Here is a 23,428-nt window from a genome sequence, read left to right as displayed (position 1 = left end):
GGTCTACAGATTTTTCTGCCATGTAGCCTACTCTAACCCTTTAGTTTTTTTATAAAAGTAGTGAAAGTTATTCTTTAGCACAGACTATCCATCCAATGTATCTCCCCAAAAAGGAGGTGAGGGGGAAGGAAGAAGGTGTGTGTGAAATTCCAAAATCCTCAACAAGAGTAGAGAAGTCATTACTCAAAGATCAGATTGAGATACAGAGAAATTCAAGGACTTATTAGAGGAGTGAGGAAGTTGAACTGGAGACAAGAGATTAATGGGACAGTATTATTGGTGAACTCCATTTTACAATCTTATGACCTATCCTCCTGTCTAGCTTTTTGCTTGTACATGGTTTGTCCGGGTTGGGATTTTTTCTGTATGGAGGATGGTGGTGTTTTTTTCTTTAAATCTTGCAGAATGCTGTTGAGTGGTTCTTTTCTTGACACTTCAACACTCTTCCTAGTCACTAATTAAGTATATATTCTTGATTTGGTTTAGTATTAATTAACTTGTGATAAGGTGATCAGCATAAACATAGGGACTGGACTTCAGTGTTTTTCCCTCTCATAAGAGAAAATAATGAGATTCAGAATTTCTTTGTCATTGAATGATTGTTTCCAATGTGATAAAGTTCTTTGATAAGAAAATAATTCTTGCTGTCCAGTTTAAAATCTACTGCTAGTCTGTATATTTTTTTAATACATCTTTCTTTTCAGCTATGTTAGAGAATTGTGAACAAGACAATCAGTGTCTGATGGTTCCTGATCAAATTTCAGAAGTAGAATGGACTGCTGGACCTAACATGAATTGGGTAAAGTCATAATCTATTTTGGTTGTCTAATACAGTGTATATACATTACATGCTTCCCATGCTTACTCTTCTGTAGAACACCAAAATTCTTCTATATATCTCAAGAATTATTAGAACTGGTTAGAAAGTAAGTCATGTCTGAAGGTACCATCCAGTCTTGGTCATCTCTGAAGTTGTGAGATGGTTTTATGGTTCTACCATTTTGTGGCAAGTGGTTCAGTAAGTTTTGGTATTTAAGCAGGACTAGCTGTGAGAAGAAAGGCAACAGGGAATATAATACTAAACTTGCTTGATCTTGCAGATCAGTTAACTGAGAGCAATTCTTTTTCTAGACTCAGAGAGACTTTGAAGAATCTGTCCAACTCTGTGAAGCATTAGCATTAGAAAAGGTAAGTCTGTTCTTTATTGTCTAGAAACAAGACTGACGCTCCAACAACAACTTCTAAAGTTTCTTGTGCTGCTTCCTCAGGATATTGCTGTAAATGAGATCAACACCCTGCAAGCCAACTTTAATAATCTAGTATTGGAAAATGAGCAGTTGAAATTGGAAATAAATGAAATGAAGGAGAAACTGAAGGAAAAAATAGAAATGGATGAATTTGAAGCACTGGAAAAACAAACACAAAAAGATCATGAGGTAAGGCACACTGAATAAATGCAGAGGGAGAAGAATTCTTTATGCTCAAATGTTTTCTAGAGTTTATTCAGTGTACATATAAACATCCATGTTGTTATAAGCTGTGTTCAGCAACAGAATAAATGAACCTAGGATTTAAACTGGATTTACTCAGAGTATAAAATTCAGACTTAAATTTTTGGAGTCTCTGTGGGTATATATATCCAAAGATTATTTTTATATATGCCTGATTTGAATTTCATTCCAGATTTTTGCAAGGGACAGTTGTTTTGTTGTGTAAATTACATTTTAGAACTGTTCTGAAGTTAAAGTATGATTGCTAAGCTACTTTTCACATACTTGTGCAAAACATCTTGGTTTACAATCCAAGGTGGCTCTGACTTTTGGTAATCGATTGAACTATGTAAGCATTAACTATTACCATGTTATTTAACTACTAATGTCTATGGAAATTTTTAACATTGTCTCTTGTGCCAGGAAGTCAGAAAAGGTAAATCAACCTATTGGATAACTTTTGATACAGGATATGCTGACTCTGTTCTTGTGCCAGGAAGTCAGAAAAGGTAAATCTACCTATTGGATAACTTATGATACAGGATATGCTGACTCTCTTAGCTTCTTTGTGCTGTTAGAGGAGATGTACCTTGTTTGTTCAAATGCCTTATGCTTTGATTTTGTAACCTAAAATATGTATTACTTGTGTCACTTTTCACATACTTGTGCAAAACATCTTGGTTTACAATCCAAGGTGGCTCTGACTTTTGGTAATCGATTGAACTATGTAAGCATTAACTATTACCATGTTATTTAACTACTAATGTCTATGGAAATTTTTAACATTGTCTCTTGTGCCAGGAAGTCAGAAAAGGTAAATCAACCTATTGGATAACTTTTGATACAGGATATGCTGACTCTGTTTCTTTGTGCTGTTAGAGGAGATGTACCTTGTTTGTTCAAATGCCTTATGCTTTGATTTTGTAACCTAAAATATGTATTACTTGTGTTAGGTCCTAGCTGCTCAAGGGCTAGACTGTAAAATAAGGCCCAGTGCAAAAAAACCCACCCAACTAAACAATTGCTCAAGGGCTAGACTGTAAAATAAGGCCTAGTGCAAAAAAACCACCCAACTAAACAAAAAAAAAAAACCAAACAAACATAACCCCAAACCCAACAACTTAAAGTATTGAGACATGGATGTATTATTCCATTTCTTTCCTGACACCTTCTCTGCGGGCTACTTGTACATGCTAGTCTGTTTAATATTCTCTGACCATGAAACTAACGTTGAAGCTGAAGTTATATCCTTTTGCATTGTTGTTTCAGGTTACAAATTAACAAAATCACCTCTGTTTTCCATTGTGTTCCCTACAAAGATTTATGGATGTCAAACAAAATGGATCCATAATAGGTTATGATTTAGCTTGTATTTCATGACTCTTTTTAGAGGACCCTTTGTATGCCAGACTAATTGTGCTATGTTCCTTATCAGCAAGCATTTAACAAATCCTCAGTTACAGTTTTCTCTGCAAAGCTTTTGTGTGCCTGATAACAGATGCAATGTTCTAAAGTAGCTTCTATTACAATAGTTGCTTTTTGAATGATCCATGTTCTCGGATATGTATCTGAAGACAGTCCACAAAATGTAAACGTTTGTTGATACCCATGTAGCAGATTATTCAGTGAAGTATGTGACTTTTCAGTATTGCTGTAATTACACTAGTTGAAATCCAGCAATTTAAATCGCCACAGATATATACAGGTAAACTCTGTTATTCTGAATAATGACATTGAATGACTTTCACATCTTCTACAACCATTCTCTGATTTTTAAGATGACAGATTGGGTTTTCTTCTAGCTATACACTTAACTATCTAGAAATACTCATAGGATAGTGCTTGTTTTAAAGCTTTTCAGTGATCTTAAAATTGCAGATTGGATTTTCACCTTACCTACACTTGTGACTATACAGAAGTACTTGTAGATGAGTGCCTGTTGGAAAGCTTTTCTAACAAAGACCAGAAGAAAACAGTTCTTCAATTGTAGAAGTGCTTTTCTACCTAGTCTTGTGCTTTGATTTAGAGGATGTCACTGAATGCATTGCTTGCTTTACCTCAATTTTGGCATCACCTCATTCTTGTTAATGGATAGATTAAATCATAAATACCTGCACTGTGTCTTAAGCTGCTTAACATGACTAGAATTTGAAGTGTTGTATCTGTACAATTTCTGCATTAATGGCTTTGATCACACAGCTCTTGCTTCTCAAGTTGTTGCAGATTAAATTGTATTTGAACCCTTTCTAATTATGGGGAAGCTAAAACAGAGCTTTGCATCTCATCTATCCATTTGAAAGAATATGTACCAACTTGCTTTGTAGCTGTTTAAAAAGGTATGTGTGCATATATGGTTTGCCCACTAATAGAAAACACAACACAAGAGAGACCTTGCTTATTTTCATGGTGTTGGCAACTAAAAGTACTGGTGTGGGTGCTTTCTAACATCTGCTGCAATTTTGCTTTAATCTGCTCCACAGGAACAACTAATGCATGAAATTACCAACTTAAAGAATCTAGTTTCAAATGCTGAAGTGTACAATGAGGAACTTGAGGTGAGCCTGTCCATGAATTTACATGCAATAAGTCTTGTATGAATGTGCTTGGTTTGTTTATCTTGAAATACTGCATCTGCTGAGCACAACATAGACACTGAGCTCTGGTTAGTCTTACCAGCTGTAAGGACAATATGGCTAAAACCCATGAAGGCTTATGATGTACAATCAGGTTTTTTTGTTAAATTCTTACCTGAAAAAACAAACTGGTTACTAGAATCTTCATTCTCCCTTTTTTTTCCTCCAACTTTTAGGTAGAAATAAACTCCAAACTGGAACAGCTGAAAGAGAAGGAGAACAAAATAAAGATACTACAGAACCGTGTGGAAGAACTACAGAAAGCAGCAGCGAAAAGAAAGGACACATCTTTTTCAGTGGTAAACTTGAGTTTTCTGCTGGGTTGAGAGATGGTTTTGGTTTTGTTGGAGGTGGGTTAAATTTACGTACAACATTGGTATAATGGAAATCTGCTGCCCTACAGACATTAGCAATATTTTTTTTACAAAGCTTAAAATGCTAATTACTGTATTATCAGACAGCGGTACTGTGGTGAAGTAAGGCTGTGGGAAATGCTGCTCTTCATCCCGTCTCTCAAATGAGTCTGCTACTATTCCTCTTAAAAGTAAACTTCCCATGTTTTCTGAGACTGTATTTTCATTTTAACCACAGTGTAGTGAACACATTTGCTTTGTTATGGCTATATATATTTGAGTATTTATCTGTCTTTTTCAGGGAGATTCTGATAAGCTAATTGAGGAAATTCAGCAGCTGAATAAATCCCTCTTAGATAGCGAAACCATAGCCTTGGATGCCAAAAAAGAATCTGCTTTTCTCAGAACTGAAAACTTGGAGCTGAAAGAGAAGATGGCAAGTACTTGTTAAATTGCATTTATAGCTGTACAAAATGCTGTTAAGGGCCTGTCTGCTCCCAGACTAATGAAGAAGGCAATTGATAGACTGGTAGAGTATTTGAAGAATGCTGGTAACTCCTGCTCCAAGTAATGTTCTTATTATGGAATTCATGGAAAATGTGTCTTCAGGAGAAAATATAAAAAGAAAATAAAGTCTGCTTCCACAGGAGTGGGTAGTTAGTTTTAGATTTACCAGTAGAGAGAGAGAAAGCAAATGAATAGTCTTTAGGGAGTTACTAGGACATAAGATTTCAAACCTAATTTTACCAGAGAACAAAAGATAAGAAATGTGAACTCAGAAGTGGGATGGAGATTACTGCTTCAAAGCTCAAAGTAAAGAGAAAATAATAGAAGCAGGTACAGCCTTGTTCTCTAAGGTAAGTTATGTTTTGTTTCAGGACTGCAGTTGTTAAATTGTAGCTTATTTATCAAGGCCAAAGTTGTTCAGTCACAACAGGAAATGTGGCAGATACAATATTTAAATGTTAAGCAACTAGATTTTCTTTGTGTGTGTGAACTGTATGTTGTTTTGTTTTCCTGAAGAATGAACTCTTAAATAATCACAAGCAAATGCAAAAGGATGTTCAACTCTATCAAAGCCAAATAGAAGCAGGAAAAGCCAGTTACAAAAAAATGCAAGCTGAGTTGCAGAAAGAGTTGCAGTCTGTATTTCAAGAAAACACAAGGCTAACTTCGCTGATGGAGGGTAAAGTCCCAAAAGGTACTGTTTCAAGTGGTGCTTTTTTCCTATCCTTCCTCTTATCTGTAACGGTGAGGGAATTGGGAAGACTTTGGCTCTTGTTTTCTTGAATACTTGGACGTTCTTTCAATATAAAATATTAGGGTATCTGGTACTGCTGGCATGTAGTTACTGCTTCTGCACTTTCTTGAACGTTAAAAAAGCTGCAACTTACAGAATGTTTTGTGTTTTATGCAAAGACAATTGAGTTTGTGAAGGTTGTCAGGGCGTTTTGTGTTTTATGCAAAGACAATTGAGTTCGTGAATTTAAAATAAACTGGATGTTAACCTAACAGTTGATGACCAAATTCAGACCACTAGTTTTCATCTTTTAATTGTTGGCCACTGTAAAATATGCTTTTCTCAAATTATACTGATATGACATCCAGAATGCATTATAAATCTTCTGCTTAATTTAAAACATGCTTTTTTTTCTACACTCTTATTAATTTAACCATGTTAATTCAAATCTTCTGCTTAATTTAAAACATGCTTTTCTTCTACACTATTACTAATTTAATCTTGTTAATTGTCTAGATCTGCTCTCTGTTGTGGAGCTGGAGAAAAAGGCAACTGACTTAAAAGGAGATCTAGAAAAAGCACTGAAAGAGAATGCAATTCTACAAAAACAAGTAAACGAGCTATCAGAACTTCAGTCTCTACCAAATACTGTTGAGATACAGCAGAAAGAGGTAAAACAACAAAAAAATTAGTCTAATACTACTTCCTTTTTTTTACATTGTACTTGACTGGTAACATATTGAGGCCTACTGGATATGAAATTTAAAGCCAAAAGTTGTCTTGAATCAAATAACCTGAGATTTTGCAACTAAGTTCATGAAATTCTTGTTCCTTGGCTATTTAATATTTGCACAAAGGAATGAATTTCATGTAACATGTTTGGTCACAATATCTGTTATAATTAATCAGCAATTTCTATTCCAATGTTTGCCTGCCTATTTGTCATAGTCACCATTGATAACTGTGTATGTATAATGTTATTTGATCCTGGCTTACTGTTTTAAAACTGATTTTATATTTCTAATTGGGCAAAGAAAAAATTTCGAGACATCTTAGCAGAAATACTGCTTGAGAAGTAAGAGATTTAACTGGCAAATTCTAGAAAACTTATAAGTAAAATTCTCTGTTTCCTGGCAGGTCAGGGCTTAATGTAGACTAAGTTTGCTCTAAATGTGTCTTAAAGGGTTTGTTTGTGAACACTTTCTAGGTTTCTTTATCCTTAAAGAAATACAAATAAGTATATGCTGTGAAAATTATCCAGGGCAAGTAACCTCACAAACTCATTATTGCTTTGCAAAAAGTTCCAAACACTTCTGGTCGTCTACTTCCACTAATAAACGAAACTTAATTAGATGTTATTAGCTGATTAACAACACTTCTGGTCGTCTACTTCCACTAATAAACAAAACTTAATTAGATGTTATTACCTTCATAAAATCTATTGTGAAAAAATTATTCACACATCTAAATACTCAGTTTAGGAGTTTTAGATAGGTGTACCAGTCCACTCCTAGCTCAGACATAGTTCTTCACATAGTTGTTTTTTTCTGTGTCTTAAGAGTTATAGGAGAGGTTTCAAGGTTTGGGGACTTGTCTGTCTTGCTTCTCTTAGAAGGATTTTTTTACTAGACAGATCCTTCCCAACAAGGTAAAAGTCAATATATTGTTCTGTGTTTGCCTGTACATTTTCCTGTATCTTCATATGAACCTGGTTTTTATTATGCAGCTATGACAAATACTGATTTATAAAATGCTATTAATATTGCTTATCTGCTGGCAGATCCTTGAAAAATGTGAGGAGCTACGCTTATTAAAATTGGAAAGAGAAAAGCTGCTTTCTGAAGTAGCTGATAATGAAGTTAGACTTAAGCATATGACCGAAGAAATTGGAAAATCAAAAGACGATCTAGCAGATGCACAACTTAAATATGTCAAGTCTGATCAGGAATATGCAGCACTTAAACAGCTCCATGAAGAACTAGAGCAAAAATATGTAGCTACGTTAGAAAACAACGAACAAATGAAGATCCAAATAGATATTCTATCTAAAGAAGCACAGGAGTCTAGAACTACTTTGGATGAAGTGAAATTAGAGGTCAGTGTCAGCTTATTCCTTTTTACAGATAAAACATAAGGAATTCATTCATAATATTGAAAAAGAAAAAAAAAACTTTTTGGAGAAGTAGTCTTAAAATTATAAATAACATTATCATTGAAATTCCTCTAGCATGAGTGGATATTACTTATTCTGTGCAGGGTGTATAAGGTCATGCGATTATGCATCTCAGCTGTTTCTTTCTTCATAGACAAAGAAATGTATATGCTACTCCAGGTTATGTTCTCCTTCTGTTCTTGACATTTTAATTCTTCTTTTCCCATTCTTAAGTTACATCTTTACTATGCAGATCTTTTTTTTTTTTAAATAGGCTGCTATGACTCACTCTACCTAAAGTCATAAAAACAAAGTTTCCTCATTGGGTACTGGAGTCTGTTAGGACAGAAGATCTTTCAAACCAAAGGAATCACAGCATAAATTGGCAATTTTATGCTTTTCCTTTAGAAAGGAAATTTATTTCCCCATTTAAAAAGGGAACTAAAGATGCATATTTTTGACAAGGCTTTTAGCACTGATATGGCTGTCGTGTTCCAGCTATGGATTTGATAACTCCTAATTTGGTAATTCCTAATTGGCAAGATATAAGCAGTGACTTAAAGCAAAATGATGAACTTCTTATTCTCTTGTTGCAAGACAGCATCTCTCACTCTTTCTAAGCTAATACAAGATTCTGTGAGAACATATACACTTTATACAGTTTTGCAGTGTATTTGCAGTGTTTACAGTCTGGCCTTTTTCTTTACAAACTAAAGCTCTCTGGCAAAATGAAAGAACTGGAAGAAAAGACAGCAGAGCACCAACAACTTCTTGAGGTAAGAGAAGATTTTATTCAGGCTCAACAGAAGTTAAATGAAATGGAGCAATTAAAAGAGCATGAAAAGATTATAGAGTCAAGACTGGAGGCCAAGGATTCAGAGATCCAAGCAGTTGTTCAGCAGCTCACTGAATGTCGGGAAGAAATAAAAGCTTTAACCCAGGAAAGAGATTACTTGAAGCAAAAAGAGGAGTCTCTCCAAGCTGAGACAGACCAACTCAAAGAGGATATAAAGGACACTGTTTCTATGGTATGAATTCTGCCTTTATAGAAATGGATCATGCATGTTAAGGGGGCGAGTGTAAGAACACTTATAAACTATATTAAGTTATATTGAGGAGTGGGGTTTTGTGTGTGTTTAGAAATGGATCATGCATGTTAAGGGGGCGACTGTAAGAACACTTAAACTATATTAAATTATATTGAGGAGTGGGGTTTTGTGGATTCATTTAATCAAGGAGTGCTTACTAATGTTGCAGAATACTTGAATTTTCTTACGTTGATTTTCTTCCTTTTATTCTAAAGAACATTTTGGCACATGAAGAACTGAGAAATGCACAGAGTTCTCTCAAGCAATCCCAGGACACTGTCAAGAAGTTGGAAAAAAATATTTCTGAAAAAGAATCTGAGATTCTGAGAGTTGAAGAGGCACTAGGGAAAACCATTAAAGATCTCGAAATACAGGTAAAGTGTTATGTAATAATTCAAAATAAAAACGCTTTTAATATGTTTTCCAACACTGAAAACAAGCCTACTTAGTCTGCTTATTGTCTTTTCTGCTTTTGCCTAGAAAACTTCTAGGCCTGTGGCAGAAAGCGGGCAAAAAAATAGTACTGCCTGATCCAAGCCTTTAGCAGTTGCTGATCTATTTGTGCAGAGCTTCAAGCTGTAACGTGCACTCTAATAAAACTTTGCTTAACTAGTGTGCCCCGTGGTTGTCAGTTGGCATGGTGACATTAGATGGCAAATGGAAGAAGAGGTAAGGGTTACCTGGGGCTAGTAATGAGGCTAGGGGTTTATAATACTCAGTCCCAGCACACGGTTGTAAATGGCAGCTCGGTTCCCAACATACAGCACTGGGGTTTGTGCCTTTTGGTTCAACAACTGACAAAGAATATTGTATGTTACACAGATGCTTCAGTGGCACTGTTTCTCTCGAGGGAGAATCCATACTATGTAAGACTGTTGTTGTTATTTCTTTTCTTGAGGTATATCAGCTGCCAGAACCATTAAGTCAATGGTTGTGAATTGAGCATTTGCATGTTTTGGAAGAGATGTGTAAACAAATAATCCACCAGGTGTTTCTTATCAGGTTTCTACCTCTCAGACTTTTTCTAAGTAAAAATCTGGCCAATATTGCAGAAGAGACTGTTGAAAGGCTGGCATTTAAAACAGGTGACAAAGGCTAAAGACTCAGTTCTGGGGTTTTTCTAGTTTGGTTACAATGGTTTAATGTTAATAATACTGTAGCAGAGCAAATCAAATAAGTTTTTCATTTCATTTTGGCTTTAAATTGATAGAAACACCATCTTTGCATATTTTTTTTATAGATATCACAAATGACAGAAGAAATAAAAATCATCACATCAGAGAGAGACCAGCTTGCTGAACTAAAAGCAGAAAATACCTGTGAAGAAAGTGATCAGCTTCAGGCACTAAAGGAACAAATCTTTTCCCTTACGCAAGAGAACAATTCATTGCAGGATAAGTTGGACAATTTGCATTTGAAAAAAGAAGAGTATGGGGAAGGAACTTCGGTAATTATGCTAAGGCTGTAATGGAAAGCATGCTTATTTAAACTTTCACTTGAGTGAAAATAATTTGCAAAACAAACTGGCAAAAAAGGTCCTGCTACTTGACTGCAGGCCATTAAACACCAGGATTATTATTGCTTACTTATAATACATTCTACCCGTATTGTTGTGTATGGGCAATTAGTAGAAGGATATGACAAACATTTTTCCTGTAAATAGAATTTTAACTTGATACAGGATGGTGGTGTTCTGAGTTGATCTGCACAGAGAATGTGGCTCTATAAATAGTTGAAGTTAAAAATTGTTTTTCTGGAAAGGGTGGTTCTGCTTTTTCAAAGCATAGATAGAACTGACATTTTTTTCCCTGACACTGTATGACAAGGGACATGGCAGCCAACGTTTTCCACAATGGGATGTACTAATTGCCCATGTGTGTTATTTCTATATATACAAAGTGTGTATATAAACACTTTGAAAAAAGTATGTACGATATTTTAATACTTATGGGGGAGTAGACAAATTTCAAGGAAATAACTGCCTTGATGCCATTATTTTCTACTTTTGAAACTACAAATATGGATAAAGTCTCTGTAGTTTGGTTTGTGGGGTTTTTTGTTGTTGGGTTTTTTGTTTGTAGTTGGTTTGTTTTGTGGTTTTGGTTTTCTTTGGTTTTTTACCTCCTTGGGCTTAAACTATGGCCATGAAGTTCTGCTTTTTGGTAACTTGTTTCAGAAGTCCTCAGTCCAAATTTTATTTTACATGGTTTGTTTGATTTCCATAAACTTGAATTGCATATTGAGTTCAATCAAATCTTACTATTATGAAAAAAATACAAATCACTCCAAAACAGCTTCTGTTTGTTTTACATAATCAACCTCTCAATGACCAGATATGTTTCTCTTAAAGCTGCTTTCCCAAATGCATTGACTTTTATCTCTGTACAAACTAGATACCACAGATTCAAGAAAAATCCATTGAGCAAGAATTGTTTCTTCTAAGAGAAGAGCTGAGCCAAGCACAAAGGAAATTGCATGAAATGGAGGAAGCGAAGGCCAATGAATGTCAAAGAGAATCTGAAAAAACGGGGACGACAGATCATATTCCAAAATTGCATGACCATCAGGATGTGAGCGCTCTGACAGAAGCAGAGAAGGATAATCTTAAAATGCAGCTGGAGAATCTCCAAAATCAGAGGGACCGTTTAAGAGAAACTGTACAGGAGGCAACCAGCAAGGTAAGAAAAATAGTCCTATTCCATTAGGGTAACAGTTTTAGTAAACTTCTGTCTTCACCTTTGGAAGTGTTGTTCAGGTTTTGATGTACTTTAACTGTTTCCTGTCCATAGAACTCAGAGATGCAGGAAGAGTTGACATGTGCTCATAACTCTCTCAGACAACATCAGGAGACTATTGCTGAGCTGAAAGGAGGTATTTCAGAGAAAGAAGATCAACTCTTGAAAGCACAAGAGGCCTTGAAGGAAACAACGGATGAACTGCAGCGGAAGGTCAGATGCAGTTTTGTAAAAAAACCTAAAAATTCTATCTGTATTGGCAACCCATGTCCTCTGCAGACATCAGTTTCTAAGGGTTCGGTAAATGTAATAATGGAACATAATTAAAAGCTTTTCCCATCTCTTTTTTTTTTTCCGCACCTATACTAGTTCTCAAAAGAATTACCAGTGAAAAGATGATCAAATGCAATATGACCTGCAAGTTACAACCCTTACCTATATCTAAACATGCTTTAGTGCTGATAAATGGAATATATTTGGAGTCAATGCTGCTCCCTGACCACAATGCATTTTTCAAGTCCTAAAACTTTAAAAATTCTCATAAGTCTTTTAGTTATGTAACTGGATATAATTGATCAACTAAAAAGCAGTTTAGCCACTTTAACTTGCTGCACTGTTATAAATTTCTTATCTACCTATTATTTTCATGACTGAAGCTATTGTGGCTTCTGTTAGAGCCAAGCCAATCTGCTTGAATATAGCAATGCAGTGATTTTTATGGAGTTATAATGGCATGTTGGTTTTAAACATTCACTTTTGTCTGCCACTGAAGCACTGAAATTTGACTTGTAAGCAAAATGGATACATCCTTCTTTGCTGACTATAGCAGTAAAGAAATGGAGGTGCCTTCTGTAATATAATTCAGTTATAACAATCTTTATGCACAGATAGTGCTTGTGAAAGATGATCCAATAACACTCTTCAATCAGAATCTGATTTCCAGGGCAACAAAATTTAATAAATTAGAATATTACTGGGTCTTTTCCAAACTATCAAATTACTTCTACCTCTGCTAGAGGTAATTAGAAATATTAATACTGGTTCTTATTTGTTCTTTCAGCTCACTGAAGTAACTGAAAACCTGACTCGTGTCTCTTCTGAATATGCCAAGCTACTGACAGAAAAAGAAGAAATTGAAAGAAGCATGAATGAGAATATCCATCAGCAGCTTGAGCAAATCACTTTACTTAATCAGGAGAAAGATGAGCTACAGCGGGTGGTAGAGACCTGTAAAGCAGAAAGAGATCAGTTAGAGGCTGAGTGTCTGGAAAGCAAGGAGAAGGTATGTATAAAACCTCTTTAAATAATTCTTTTAAAGGCAGGTTGTTCCACTCCAAATTATTTTGGTCACAAAGCCCTCTGCTAGTCAGTATCTCTTCCTCTCCCTTCACTTGCTCGTAGCAGCAGTAAACTCAAAATTGTGTTTACTAATCCAATCTGGGTTTTGGAACTTTGTCTCTTATTTTTTCTTCCCCCTGTCCCCTTCCTGCCCTGCTGGTCACTGCCGCTCTGGGTTTAGTCACAGTTCCCTGCCACCTGCTGGGCAAACACTCCACAAAGTCCCCTTCCATCTACAGTGTTTCTGCTTTTAGGACTGAACAGTAGAGGTGATCCAGGTCTGCTGATCCCTGAGGGCTTAATTCTCCTGCCACTCAGCTCACTCTGGACTGATGGAGAGAAAGCTAAACCCAGAGAAGAAATTGATCAGCTGCCCTAGTTCTCCTTCCTGATGTCTGATTTCCTGGCAGATTAGTGACTTCCATATTCCAAGCATTTGCATGAAAAGTGTGCCTAGGTTGACACGCTATTTCAGACATATTTGTTCTGATAACATAGTTAAAAAAAATCAAACTAATAATTTCTAAAGCTAAAAGAAAGTCGGGTAGGTGTTTTTTTCCTAAGAGAAGCTCTGCAAATTACTTAAAGTATACTTCCAAAATTATTTTTTAATAGGTAGTGAAGTTGAATGAGGACTTAAATTTGGTAACTCAGGAAAGACACCAGCTGCTGGGAGAACTGAAAAAGACTGAGGGTGAAAGCAGTAAACTTCCACAGCTGCAGGAACAATGTGATCTGTTAGTACGGGAGAGAGACCAGCTCCAGGAAATGCTGGAAGGTGTTAGAGCAGAGAAGAACCAACTGGAGATTAACCTACAGGAGAGTGCTGATAAGGTACTTCATCTTTGGTTAAAGTATAGTAACTATAAACGCTTGGTAGAGGAAGATGGCTCATTCTTGAAGCTGTCTTGAAAAATATCTTGAAGTATCCGTGTAAGACTGAAGAATGCTTTCACTTCTGTCTTGTGGAATAGTTTTTAAAGATGTATGTAAAGGTTTTTCCTAAATGCAGGCATTTTTTTAATGAATTTGATGAAATGGTACGTTTTGTAATTGACCTCCAAATTTTTGAAACTAAAGCTGACAAATTCTGACAAATGTACTTCTCTTCTGTCCTGCTGTAAAACTTCGGCTTCACTGGAAATTCAGAGTTTTAATGACAGGGATGCTAGTTCTGTAATAAGCTATCAAAGATAATTTAACAGCACTCTGACAATCAGCCCAGCTCTAAATTGTGTTAGGTAATGTTTTCTAGAGAGTACTTGATGTGAACCCCTACTCAAATTACATCTTTACTTTGTGGTGTTCATCTGTGTAAACAGGGATTGTAGAAAGTATGTCCAAATGTGTTTGTAGCAAACTTGGTCTAATTCTTTACATGACTAAGTGTCTATCGATGCGCTAACTGGCAGACTGTGCTTAGTGAAAGGAAAAAAATTCAAAGACAGGATTTAAAATGTCTTGTACTCAAACTAAAGCAGGTGTTTTGTGCCAAATATTTTGATTCCTATGAGGTTTTGAATGGCCTGTTGTGTGAGAGGTGGATTCACGTGCTATCTTGGAACTTAACATTTTATTTGTTGCTCTAATTTTACTCCAGATTCTCGAAACTGAAAAGGAATTGAAGCGGCAAGAAGAACTCCTCAGCAATGAGAAGGCCAAAGCTGAAGAAAGGGAAGAGCACTTGTTAAAGGTTCAGAGGCAGTCCGAGATTTTGGAGGACAATCTAACAAACCAGGTGAGGAGTTCAGCTTTTAGTAGCTGTTCTGCATTTCTGTTCTCTGATGTTTTGCTCAAGACAAATCCTATTTAATTTTTAATTGTCAGCACATAGGTTTTATGTGTGCTAACTAAGCATGAACATGGGCCAAGGACTTTGTACAAGTTGATTTAGTGATGTTTAGAAGTAGCATCCTCAACTTGTCTCAGCGTTATAACCAGCTGGGCTGGTCGCTCTGGTAGGAGGAACACTGATTTATCTGATGCGTGCAGGTTTAATATAGTAGTCCATGTACTTATTCAAACATTAAAAGGGACTGTGGAGATAGTGTGTACCCAAGTGGGTGTGGAATCCCTGGTGTTCTGCAGACTTTTAAACTTTATGTGCTATTTGGACAGTCTTGCACTTAGCTCTTGCCAACTCAGTCTTTTTGCAGTTTTCACTTCTTCACTTTTCACCTGCCAAACTCTTCCTTTGTCTCTAGATCAAAGGGTCTAATTAAGGATCGCTTCAAGTTAGCAAATGTGTTACTGTTCTATTCATTAGAGCAGATACAAAGACAATTCCAGTGCCTGTCTCTTCTGCTGATCTTCTATTTGTTTGCTTGTGATGTGGACGTATCTTTATTGCCTTTCTGTAAGGCAATTTGCTCTTGCTTTGCTGAAGACCAAAGTTGACTAGAGTTTTCTGGGTGTAATTCTATTCTTCTTCCTTTTAATTTCTGTTTCTGAGTGATTATTTATAAACTTTTCTTGCTGTTAGTGTGAATTTTAGAGTTATTGGAAACTGTTCTTTGTATCTGACACAACTGATTTGAGTACTTCATGGGGGAGTGTACAGACCAGCACCAAATCATAATTCTTGCTTTTATTCTCCATTATTCATTATAGATTCAACAGTTAACTGAGACTCTCAACAGCGTATCATGTGAAAAAGACCAGTTATTGGCTGAAAGAACTAGTCACTCTTTCCAACTTCAAGAACAAATCTTATCAATTAATCAAGAAAAAGATGAGCTACAACAACATCTCCAGGATGTCAAGTCTGAGCGGGACCAGCTCAAGACAGAATTGCAAAAAATATCCAAGATGGTTGGTGTTGCAGGTTGCATATTTCAGTTATTCATCACTTCTTTTCCTGAATGGTGCTTAAATACGTATGCTTTTATTTTAGTGTGTTGAAGCAAATGCAAAACTGGAAAATGCTCTAGACCAACTGAAGCAGAAGAGCTTGACTAAGATGTCCATTCAGGTGAATCCCCTGGATAATGCAGAGCAGATGGTTGATGGCAGCCTGGAGGAAAATACCTTGAAAATTAAGGTAAGCTTGCTTCTCTGCTTCTTTAATGGATGCATGCAAAACCTTAAGAGGACTTGTTCTGGAGCATAAACCTTGTTTCTATGTATAATCCATAAACTTGTTTGCACATCTTGCTCAGATGCTGCAAGCCATGGGATCAATGGATTTGCTGTTGCTGTTTGGTGTCCCGTGCATCCTGTTCCAAGAATGTTAAACTGAACTTCTCAGTTAAGACATCTCACTTGATTTTGTTCTGTCCAGCAACCCTAATGAAAATAACTTCTAGGGCTTGACTTGACTTAGCACTTAACTTGATCAACTAAAAGACAGTTTAGCTGCTTTAACTTGCTGCACTATTATAAATTTCTCATCTACCTATTATTTTCATGACTGAAGCTATTGTGGCTTCTGTTAGAGCCAAGCCAATCTGCTTGAATATAGCAATGCAGTGATTTTTATGGAGTTATAATGGCATGTTGGTTTTAAACATTCACTTTTGTCTGCCACTGAAGCACTGAAATTTGACTTCTAAGCAAAATGGATACATCCTTCTTTGCTGACTATAGCAGTAAAGAAATGGAGGTGCCTTCTGTAATATAATTCAGTTATAACAATCTTTATGCACAGATAGTGCTTGTGAAAGATGATCCAATAACACTCTTCAATCAGAATCTGATTTCCAGGGCGACAAAATCTAATAAATTAAAATATTACAGGGTCTTTTCCAAACTATCAAATTACTTCTACCTCTGCTAGAGGTAATTAGAAATATTAATACTGGTTCTTATTTGTTCTTTCAGCTCACTGAAGTAACTGAAAACCTGACTCGTGTCTCTTCTGAATATGCCAAGCTACTGACAGAAAAAGAAGAAATTGAAAGAAGCATGAATGAGAATATCCATCAGCAGCTTGAGCAAATCACTTTACTTAATCAGGAGAAAGATGAGCTACAGCGGGTGGTAGAGACCTGTAAAGCAGAAAGAGATCAGTTAGAGGCTGAGTGTCTGGAAAGCAAGGAGAAGGTATGTATAAAACCTCTTTAAATAATTCTTTTAAAGGCAGGTTGTTCCACTCCAAATCATTTTGGTCAAGAAGCCTTCTGCTAGTCAGTATCTCTTCTTCTCCCTTCACTTGCTTGTAGCAGCAGTAAACTCAAAATTGTGTTTACTAATCCAATCTGGATTTTGGAACCTTGTCTCTTAGTTTTTCTTCCCCCTGTCCCCTTCCTGCCCTGCTGGTCACTGCCGCTCTGGGTTTAGTCACAGTTCCCTGCCACCTGCTGGGCAAACACTCCACAAAGTCCCCTTCCATCTACAGTGTCTGCTTGTAGGACTGAACAGGAGAGGAGGTCCAGGTCTGCTGATCCCTAAGTGCTTAACTCTCCTGCCACTCAGCTCATTCTGGACTGATGGAGAGAAAGCTAAAGCCAGAAAAGAAACTGATCAGCTGTCCTAGTTCTCCTTCCTGATGTCTGATCTTCTGGTAGATTAGTGGCTTCAATATTCTAAGTATTTGCATGAAAAGTGTGCTTAGGTTGGCACGCTATTTCAGACATATTTGTTCTGATAATGTAGTTAACAAAAATCAAACTGATAATTTCTAAAGCTAAAAGGAAGTCTGGTAGGTGTGTTTTTTCCCAAGAGAAGCTGTGCAAATTATTTTAAGTAAAAGCTTTCATGTGAACTTTACCAAACCTCAGTCACAACCACTGATCTCTTTTAAATATGTATAGGCCAACTAATTTAGTAACTAAAATCAGCAAACTAGGAACATCAAATCTTTAATTTTAGATTTGGATCTTGCTACTAAACAATTAGACAAATTGTTCATGTAACTGGTGGCAGTTGCCACAAGAATAAGAGCATCTTTCATGTTGGGGTGTTTGGCTTGGTTTTTTTATGTCATTTACATAATCTGTTCTCCACTCCCCAACATTTTTCCCTTTCCTCTTTACTGCTACCTTTTTTCAATCCCCTCTTTTTAACACAGGCTCCCTCTGCCCCCTGCCCCAATTATTTGCAAAGACTGCCTTCCTCTGGCCTTCTTAAACTAGACATGGGGCAATGACAACTGGGCCTTTTTCTAAAGTATAAAACTGATTACTCTGATAGTTCTTTCCTGGACATTCAGATGGTTTGACTTATTGTTATCAGATAAGCAAAACAATCATGCTGAGTGAACATCCATGTAATACCTTGTTCTGCAGTCCTTAAAAGTTCTGACAGAAATGGAAAATCTACAGGAAGAACTAAAACATCAGAAAGAGCAAGTTGATATCCAGAAGAACCTGCTAGCAAATGGTGAAAAGATATTGCGGAACACTGAAGGAAAACTAAATGAAGAAATAAACAAACTGCAAGAAAAGGCAAGTGAAGTGATAAGAAACCCTTAGATATACCTTAGAGGATGTCCCCTCAAGGACTCATTAGAATAGCAAGTATTTACTCATTATAACTTCTGCTGGTTTATTGGTCTGATAGATGGTGTCATGATAACACAATTTAGCAGCAGAAGAGGAGTTTTTGCTAAGAGGTCTGTGTTGATTGTATGCTTCCAAAAATATTTTTAATAGGTAGTCAAGTTGAATGAGGACTTAAATTTGGTAACTCAGGAAAGGCACCAGCTGCTGGGAGATCTGAAAAAGACTGAGGGTGAAAGCAGTAAACTTCCACAGCTGCAGGAACAATGTGATCTGTTAGTACGGGAGAGAGACCAGCTCCAGGAAATGCTGGAAGGTGTTCGAGCAGAGAAGAACCAACTGGAGATTAACCTACAGGAGAGTGCTGATAAGGTACTTCATCTTTGGTTAAAGTATAGTAACTATAAATGCTTGGTAGAGGAAGATGGCTCATTCTCGAAGCTGTCTTGAAAAATGTCTTAAAGTATCCATGTAAGACTGAAGAATGCTTTCACTCCTGTCTTGTGGAATAGTTTTTAAAGATGTATGTAAAGGTTTTTCCAAAATGCAGGCATTTTTTAATGAATTTGATGAAACGGTATGTTTTGTAACTGACCTCCAAATTTTTGAAACTAAAGCTGACAAATTCTGACGCTTCTCTTCTGGCTGCAGCGTACCTTCCCAACAGCGCAGACGAGGGAGCTGCCAACTCAGTCCTTTCGCAGTTTTCACTTCTTCACTTTTCACCTGCCAAACTCTTCCTTTGTCTCTAGATCAAAGGGTCTAATTAAGGATCGCTTCAAGTTAGCAAATGTGTTACTGTTCTATTCATTAGCGCAGATATAAACACAATTCCAGTGCCTGTTTCTTTTGCTGATCTTCTGTTTGTTTGCTTGTGATGTGGACATATCCTTATTGCCTTTCTGTAAGGCAATTGACTCTTGCTTTACTGAAGACCAAAGTTGACTAGAGTTTTCTGGGTGTAATTCTATTCCTCTTCCTCTTAATTTCTGTTTGAGTGATTATTTATAAACTTCTCTTGCTGTTAGTGTGAATTTTAGAGTTATTGGAAACCATTCTTTGTATTTGACACAACTGATTTGAGTACTTCATGGCCTGTATCAGGAATAGTGTGGCCAGCAGGAGTAGGGAAGTCATCATGCCTCTCTGCTTGGCACTGGTGAGGCCTCACCTTGAGTACTGGGTTCAGTTTGGGGTCCCTCACTACAGGAAGGACATGGAAGTGCTGGAGCATGTCCAGAGGAGAGCCACCAAGCTCGCGAGGGGTCTAGAGAACAAGTCCTATAAGGACAGACTAAGGGAACTGGGCATGTTTATTTTGGAGAAGAGGAGGCTGAGGAGAGGCCTCATTGCCCTCTACAGCTACCTGAAAGGAGGGTGTAGAGATGTGAGTGTTGGCCTCTTCTGCCAAGGGAGTAATGCCAGGATCAGAGGAAATGGTCCGAAGTTGGGGCAGGGGAGGTTTAGGTTAGATATTAGGAAGAATGACTTTCCTGAGAGGGTGGTCAGGCACTGGAACAGCCTGCCCAGGGAGGTAGTGGAGTCACCATCCCTGGAGGTATTTGAGAAACGTGTAGACATGGCTCTTCAGGGCATGCTCTAGTGCCCAAGATTATTGGTTAGTGGGTGGGTGTGATGTGGTGGGGTGTTGTGCTTTTTGTTCTGTTGGTTTTGTTTTGCTGTTGGGTTTTTGCGTTTTTTTGAGGACTCTATCTCAGAGGTCCCTTCCAACTATGGTGATTCTGTGATTCTATGGGGGAGTGTACAGACCAGGACCAAATCATAATTCTTGGTTTTTTTCTCTACTATTCATTATAGATTCAACAGCTATCTGAGACTCTCAACAGCGTATCATGTGAAAAAGACCAGTTATTGGCTGAAAGAACTAGTCACTCTTTCCAACTTCAAGAACAAATCTTATCAATTAATCAAGAAAAAGATGAGCTACAACAACATCTCCAGGATGTCAAGTCTGAGCGGGACCAGCTCAAGACAGAATTGCAAAAAATATCCAAGATGGTTGGTGTTGCAGGTTGCATATTTCAGTTATTCATCACTTCTTTTCCTGAATGGTGCTTAAATACGTATGCTTTTATTTTAGTGTGTTGAAGCAAATGCAAAACTGGAAAGTGCTCTAGACCAACTGAAGCAGAGGAGCTTGAATAATATGTCCACTCAGGTGAATCCACTGGATAATGCAGAGCAGATGGTTGATGGCAGCCTGGAGGAAAATACCTTGAAAATTAAGGTAGATTTGCTTCTCTGCTTCTTTAAAGGATGCATGCAAAACCTTAAGACCACTCGTTCTGGAGCATAAACCTTGTTTCTATGTATAATCCATAAACTTGTTTGCACATCTTGCTCAGATGCTGCAAGCCATGGGATCAATTGATTTGCTGTTGCTGTTCGGTGTCCTGTGCATCCTGTTCCAGGAATGTTAAACTGAACTTCTCGGTTAAGACATTTCACTTGATTTCATTCTGTCCAGAACCCTAATGAAAATAACTAGAAGCACTTCACCATTTTGTTCTTGCAACCCTCCTCCCAGGATCCTCCCTTCCGTTACTCCCCATCAAAAATAAGTTGGTTTCCAGTACATTAATTTCATTAAATAGCTTCTCTCCTCAAAATAGGAAGCTTCTGTAATTCCTCAGAGCTTCTGTTAAGTAACTATCCTGAGCATATTTTCTCACATGTGAGAAGTATTTCTAAAGTACTGAAAGCCAAATAAACCAAGATTTTTGAATATGTATGAATCTCTTTAAAGAGTACCATTGTCCTGCAGTCTGTAATCTGTGCAGCAGATTTGGGCATCCTTCTATTTGTGTTAACTGAAGACATACTCAGGGATTTTTTTCAGTTAACACCAAAAGTGGTAAGGGAACAAATTGCAAAAATCAGTTGTGTAGCTTTTTCCATTCATGCTGTCTTTTTATCCTACCTCAGCAGTAGGGAGCTAATAACATAAATTGATCCCTTTTAATGGCACTCTCCCCTTCTGACTTTTGTAATAAGTAAGATGTTGTCTGCCTGTTCCTTGTCCAATTTTCTCAAGTGTCTTGTACTTGCTGCTGGTGGATGCAGGGGTATGTTATTTCCCCCTGGACACAGAGGATAGTTTTTACTGTAGAGTGAAGAGTTAAACTGATGAATCCTCTTTCTTTCAACTAAGAACCACAGATAGAGGTAGTATGCCTAGGAAGTTTTATACTTTAAAATGTATAACCCAGCTTCATATGTGATACTTGAGTTAGAGTTTACCAGGAGTGCCCTTGAGCCTATTGTGTTTCTCAGCCTGCTCACTGCTTGATCACATCTCCCTTTTTATGGCAGAGTGCTAGGAACCATTTCATGATCCCTTTCTTTCAACAAATGACAAAACAGACCAACTTGGGAGCCAATCCTGAAGGCAGCCCAGCTTGTGAACAGGCAACAACTTCATTTCAGGCCTGAGCCACAGGTCTCAATGTGGCTAGGTAGTCCAAATCATCAAAATAACTTAAGCTTATGAAACATGATTTTTCTGGAAAACTAAGAAATTCTCTGCTTTTGTGCCTGGCTTAGTGGTTTTTGACAAGTCTTAGTGCTGTTAATTTTCCTATTGTAAAACCAATCCATATTATAGGGGTTAGTCCTGGAGTCTGATGGCTTATTTTAAGCTTCTGTTTATAGCTAATCACTCTTTTCCTTATTGTGACTAAACGAGTTTGTTTCCCTTGCATTTAGGAGCTTCTTGAGAGATTCCTAGATATAGGGAAGAGGTATGAATGTCTCTCAACAGTGTCTCTTGATCTAAAGAATGAACTGAATAGTCAGAAAGCACTGATAGCTGTGATATTGGCCCAGCTTTCATCGCAAGAGAGCAAACAAGTCCAAAGACTTCAAACTGAAAATGAGAAAATAAACGGTCATCTCCAGAGTTTATTGAACAAACTGAAGGTACCAACTTAAAACGCTGAATATGTGGATGCTTCATATTGCTTTGCTTTGGTTTCTTTTTGTAAGGTCTCAGTATTAACAGCTAGGATTCTATATATTCTAACTTTGATTTTTGTGAATGTGTATCTTGTGGAAAACAAATTAACAGTAAATGTTTTACAATCCTGGAAAACTGGAACTATTTACTTAAGTTAATCAACCTTAGTTTTTGACTGTAGCTCAGCTGCTTTGCACAGTATTATTTCATTAATATTAACCCATTTTAATTGGGAAAAAGAAATTACTCCACAAATCAAATTATGGGCCCCTAAATATCTATTTATTGTGGGGGAAGGAGACATGCAAGATGCCTGGGAGATGCATGTTCACTCTGCAAAACTACCCAAGTAGTTTGATAACTTCTGTAGCCTTGCAGACCTTCCCCAATGTGTAGCTCAGTGATTCCAATTATCAGAAAAAAAGTTAAGGGGGGTTGGGAAATGATTCCTGTTACCATATTGTTTACTGTACTTTTGCATAAAGTTTTTTCTGTTTCTTTATTTACATTGAAATGTTAAGGGTTTGGTTTTTTTTCTTTGTGGGGTCAAAGGAAGAGTAGACCTGGGGAGAAAGCAAGGTTCATGTCCAATATACAAAAATACTAGATATGATCTTGAAAGTCAGTTCTCTCTAAATATCTATTAGCTAAAAAGTTTAACAGGTATTCTAAAGATCCTTATTTTGTAAGTTCACTTAGCTCTTTTAGGCTTCGATATTTTTCTTTTTTCCATAGATGCCTTTCAACTTTTATGGTTTAAGATGTTGAAAATATAAGTAGGGATGTCAAAACGGTCATACTATTCTTGGAGATAATTTGCACCTTTCACAAATCTAAGAAAATAAATACAGCAAAGAATAGATTGCTTTTCAAAGTCTAGATTAATAGAAGGCTGTCTAGAGCATTTTAGACTTTTTGGCCTTTTTAGGAGTCTGCGAAAAACAGCATAATTTGCAAATGCTGAGCCAGCTAAAAGCCTTATATG

The 23,428-nt window shown here is 36.9% G+C and overlaps 1 protein-coding gene across 1 annotated transcript in view; it reads left to right on the top strand.

Annotated features, from left to right (window-relative positions):
- Positions 1-23,428, top strand: part of CENPE (centromere protein E) — a 42,409-nt gene that overhangs the window by 10,741 nt on the left and 8,240 nt on the right. The window contains exons 15-39 of the mRNA XM_014940311.1: positions 705-799; positions 1,132-1,188; positions 1,269-1,436; positions 3,971-4,045; positions 4,300-4,422; positions 4,778-4,912; positions 5,500-5,677; positions 6,233-6,387; positions 7,497-7,811; positions 8,585-8,896; positions 9,172-9,330; positions 10,197-10,403; positions 11,350-11,634; positions 11,746-11,904; positions 12,752-12,973; positions 13,645-13,863; positions 14,630-14,767; positions 15,640-15,840; positions 15,923-16,069; positions 16,849-17,070; positions 18,255-18,413; positions 18,621-18,839; positions 20,286-20,486; positions 20,569-20,715; positions 22,194-22,406. Coding sequence (XP_014795797.1) covers positions 705-799; positions 1,132-1,188; positions 1,269-1,436; positions 3,971-4,045; positions 4,300-4,422; positions 4,778-4,912; positions 5,500-5,677; positions 6,233-6,387; positions 7,497-7,811; positions 8,585-8,896; positions 9,172-9,330; positions 10,197-10,403; positions 11,350-11,634; positions 11,746-11,904; positions 12,752-12,973; positions 13,645-13,863; positions 14,630-14,767; positions 15,640-15,840; positions 15,923-16,069; positions 16,849-17,070; positions 18,255-18,413; positions 18,621-18,839; positions 20,286-20,486; positions 20,569-20,715; positions 22,194-22,406 — 4,511 coding nt within the window. The remainder of the gene's footprint in view (positions 1-704; positions 800-1,131; positions 1,189-1,268; positions 1,437-3,970; positions 4,046-4,299; positions 4,423-4,777; positions 4,913-5,499; positions 5,678-6,232; positions 6,388-7,496; positions 7,812-8,584; positions 8,897-9,171; positions 9,331-10,196; positions 10,404-11,349; positions 11,635-11,745; positions 11,905-12,751; positions 12,974-13,644; positions 13,864-14,629; positions 14,768-15,639; positions 15,841-15,922; positions 16,070-16,848; positions 17,071-18,254; positions 18,414-18,620; positions 18,840-20,285; positions 20,487-20,568; positions 20,716-22,193; positions 22,407-23,428) is intronic.

This window comes from Calidris pugnax, unplaced genomic scaffold (genome assembly GCF_001431845.1).
Source record: "Calidris pugnax isolate Ruff unplaced genomic scaffold, ASM143184v1 scaffold34, whole genome shotgun sequence".
Taxonomy (NCBI): domain Eukaryota; kingdom Metazoa; phylum Chordata; class Aves; order Charadriiformes; family Scolopacidae; genus Calidris; species Calidris pugnax.
Note: the sequence above shows the minus strand (reverse complement) of the source record. Positions and strands in the feature narration are given on the sequence as shown.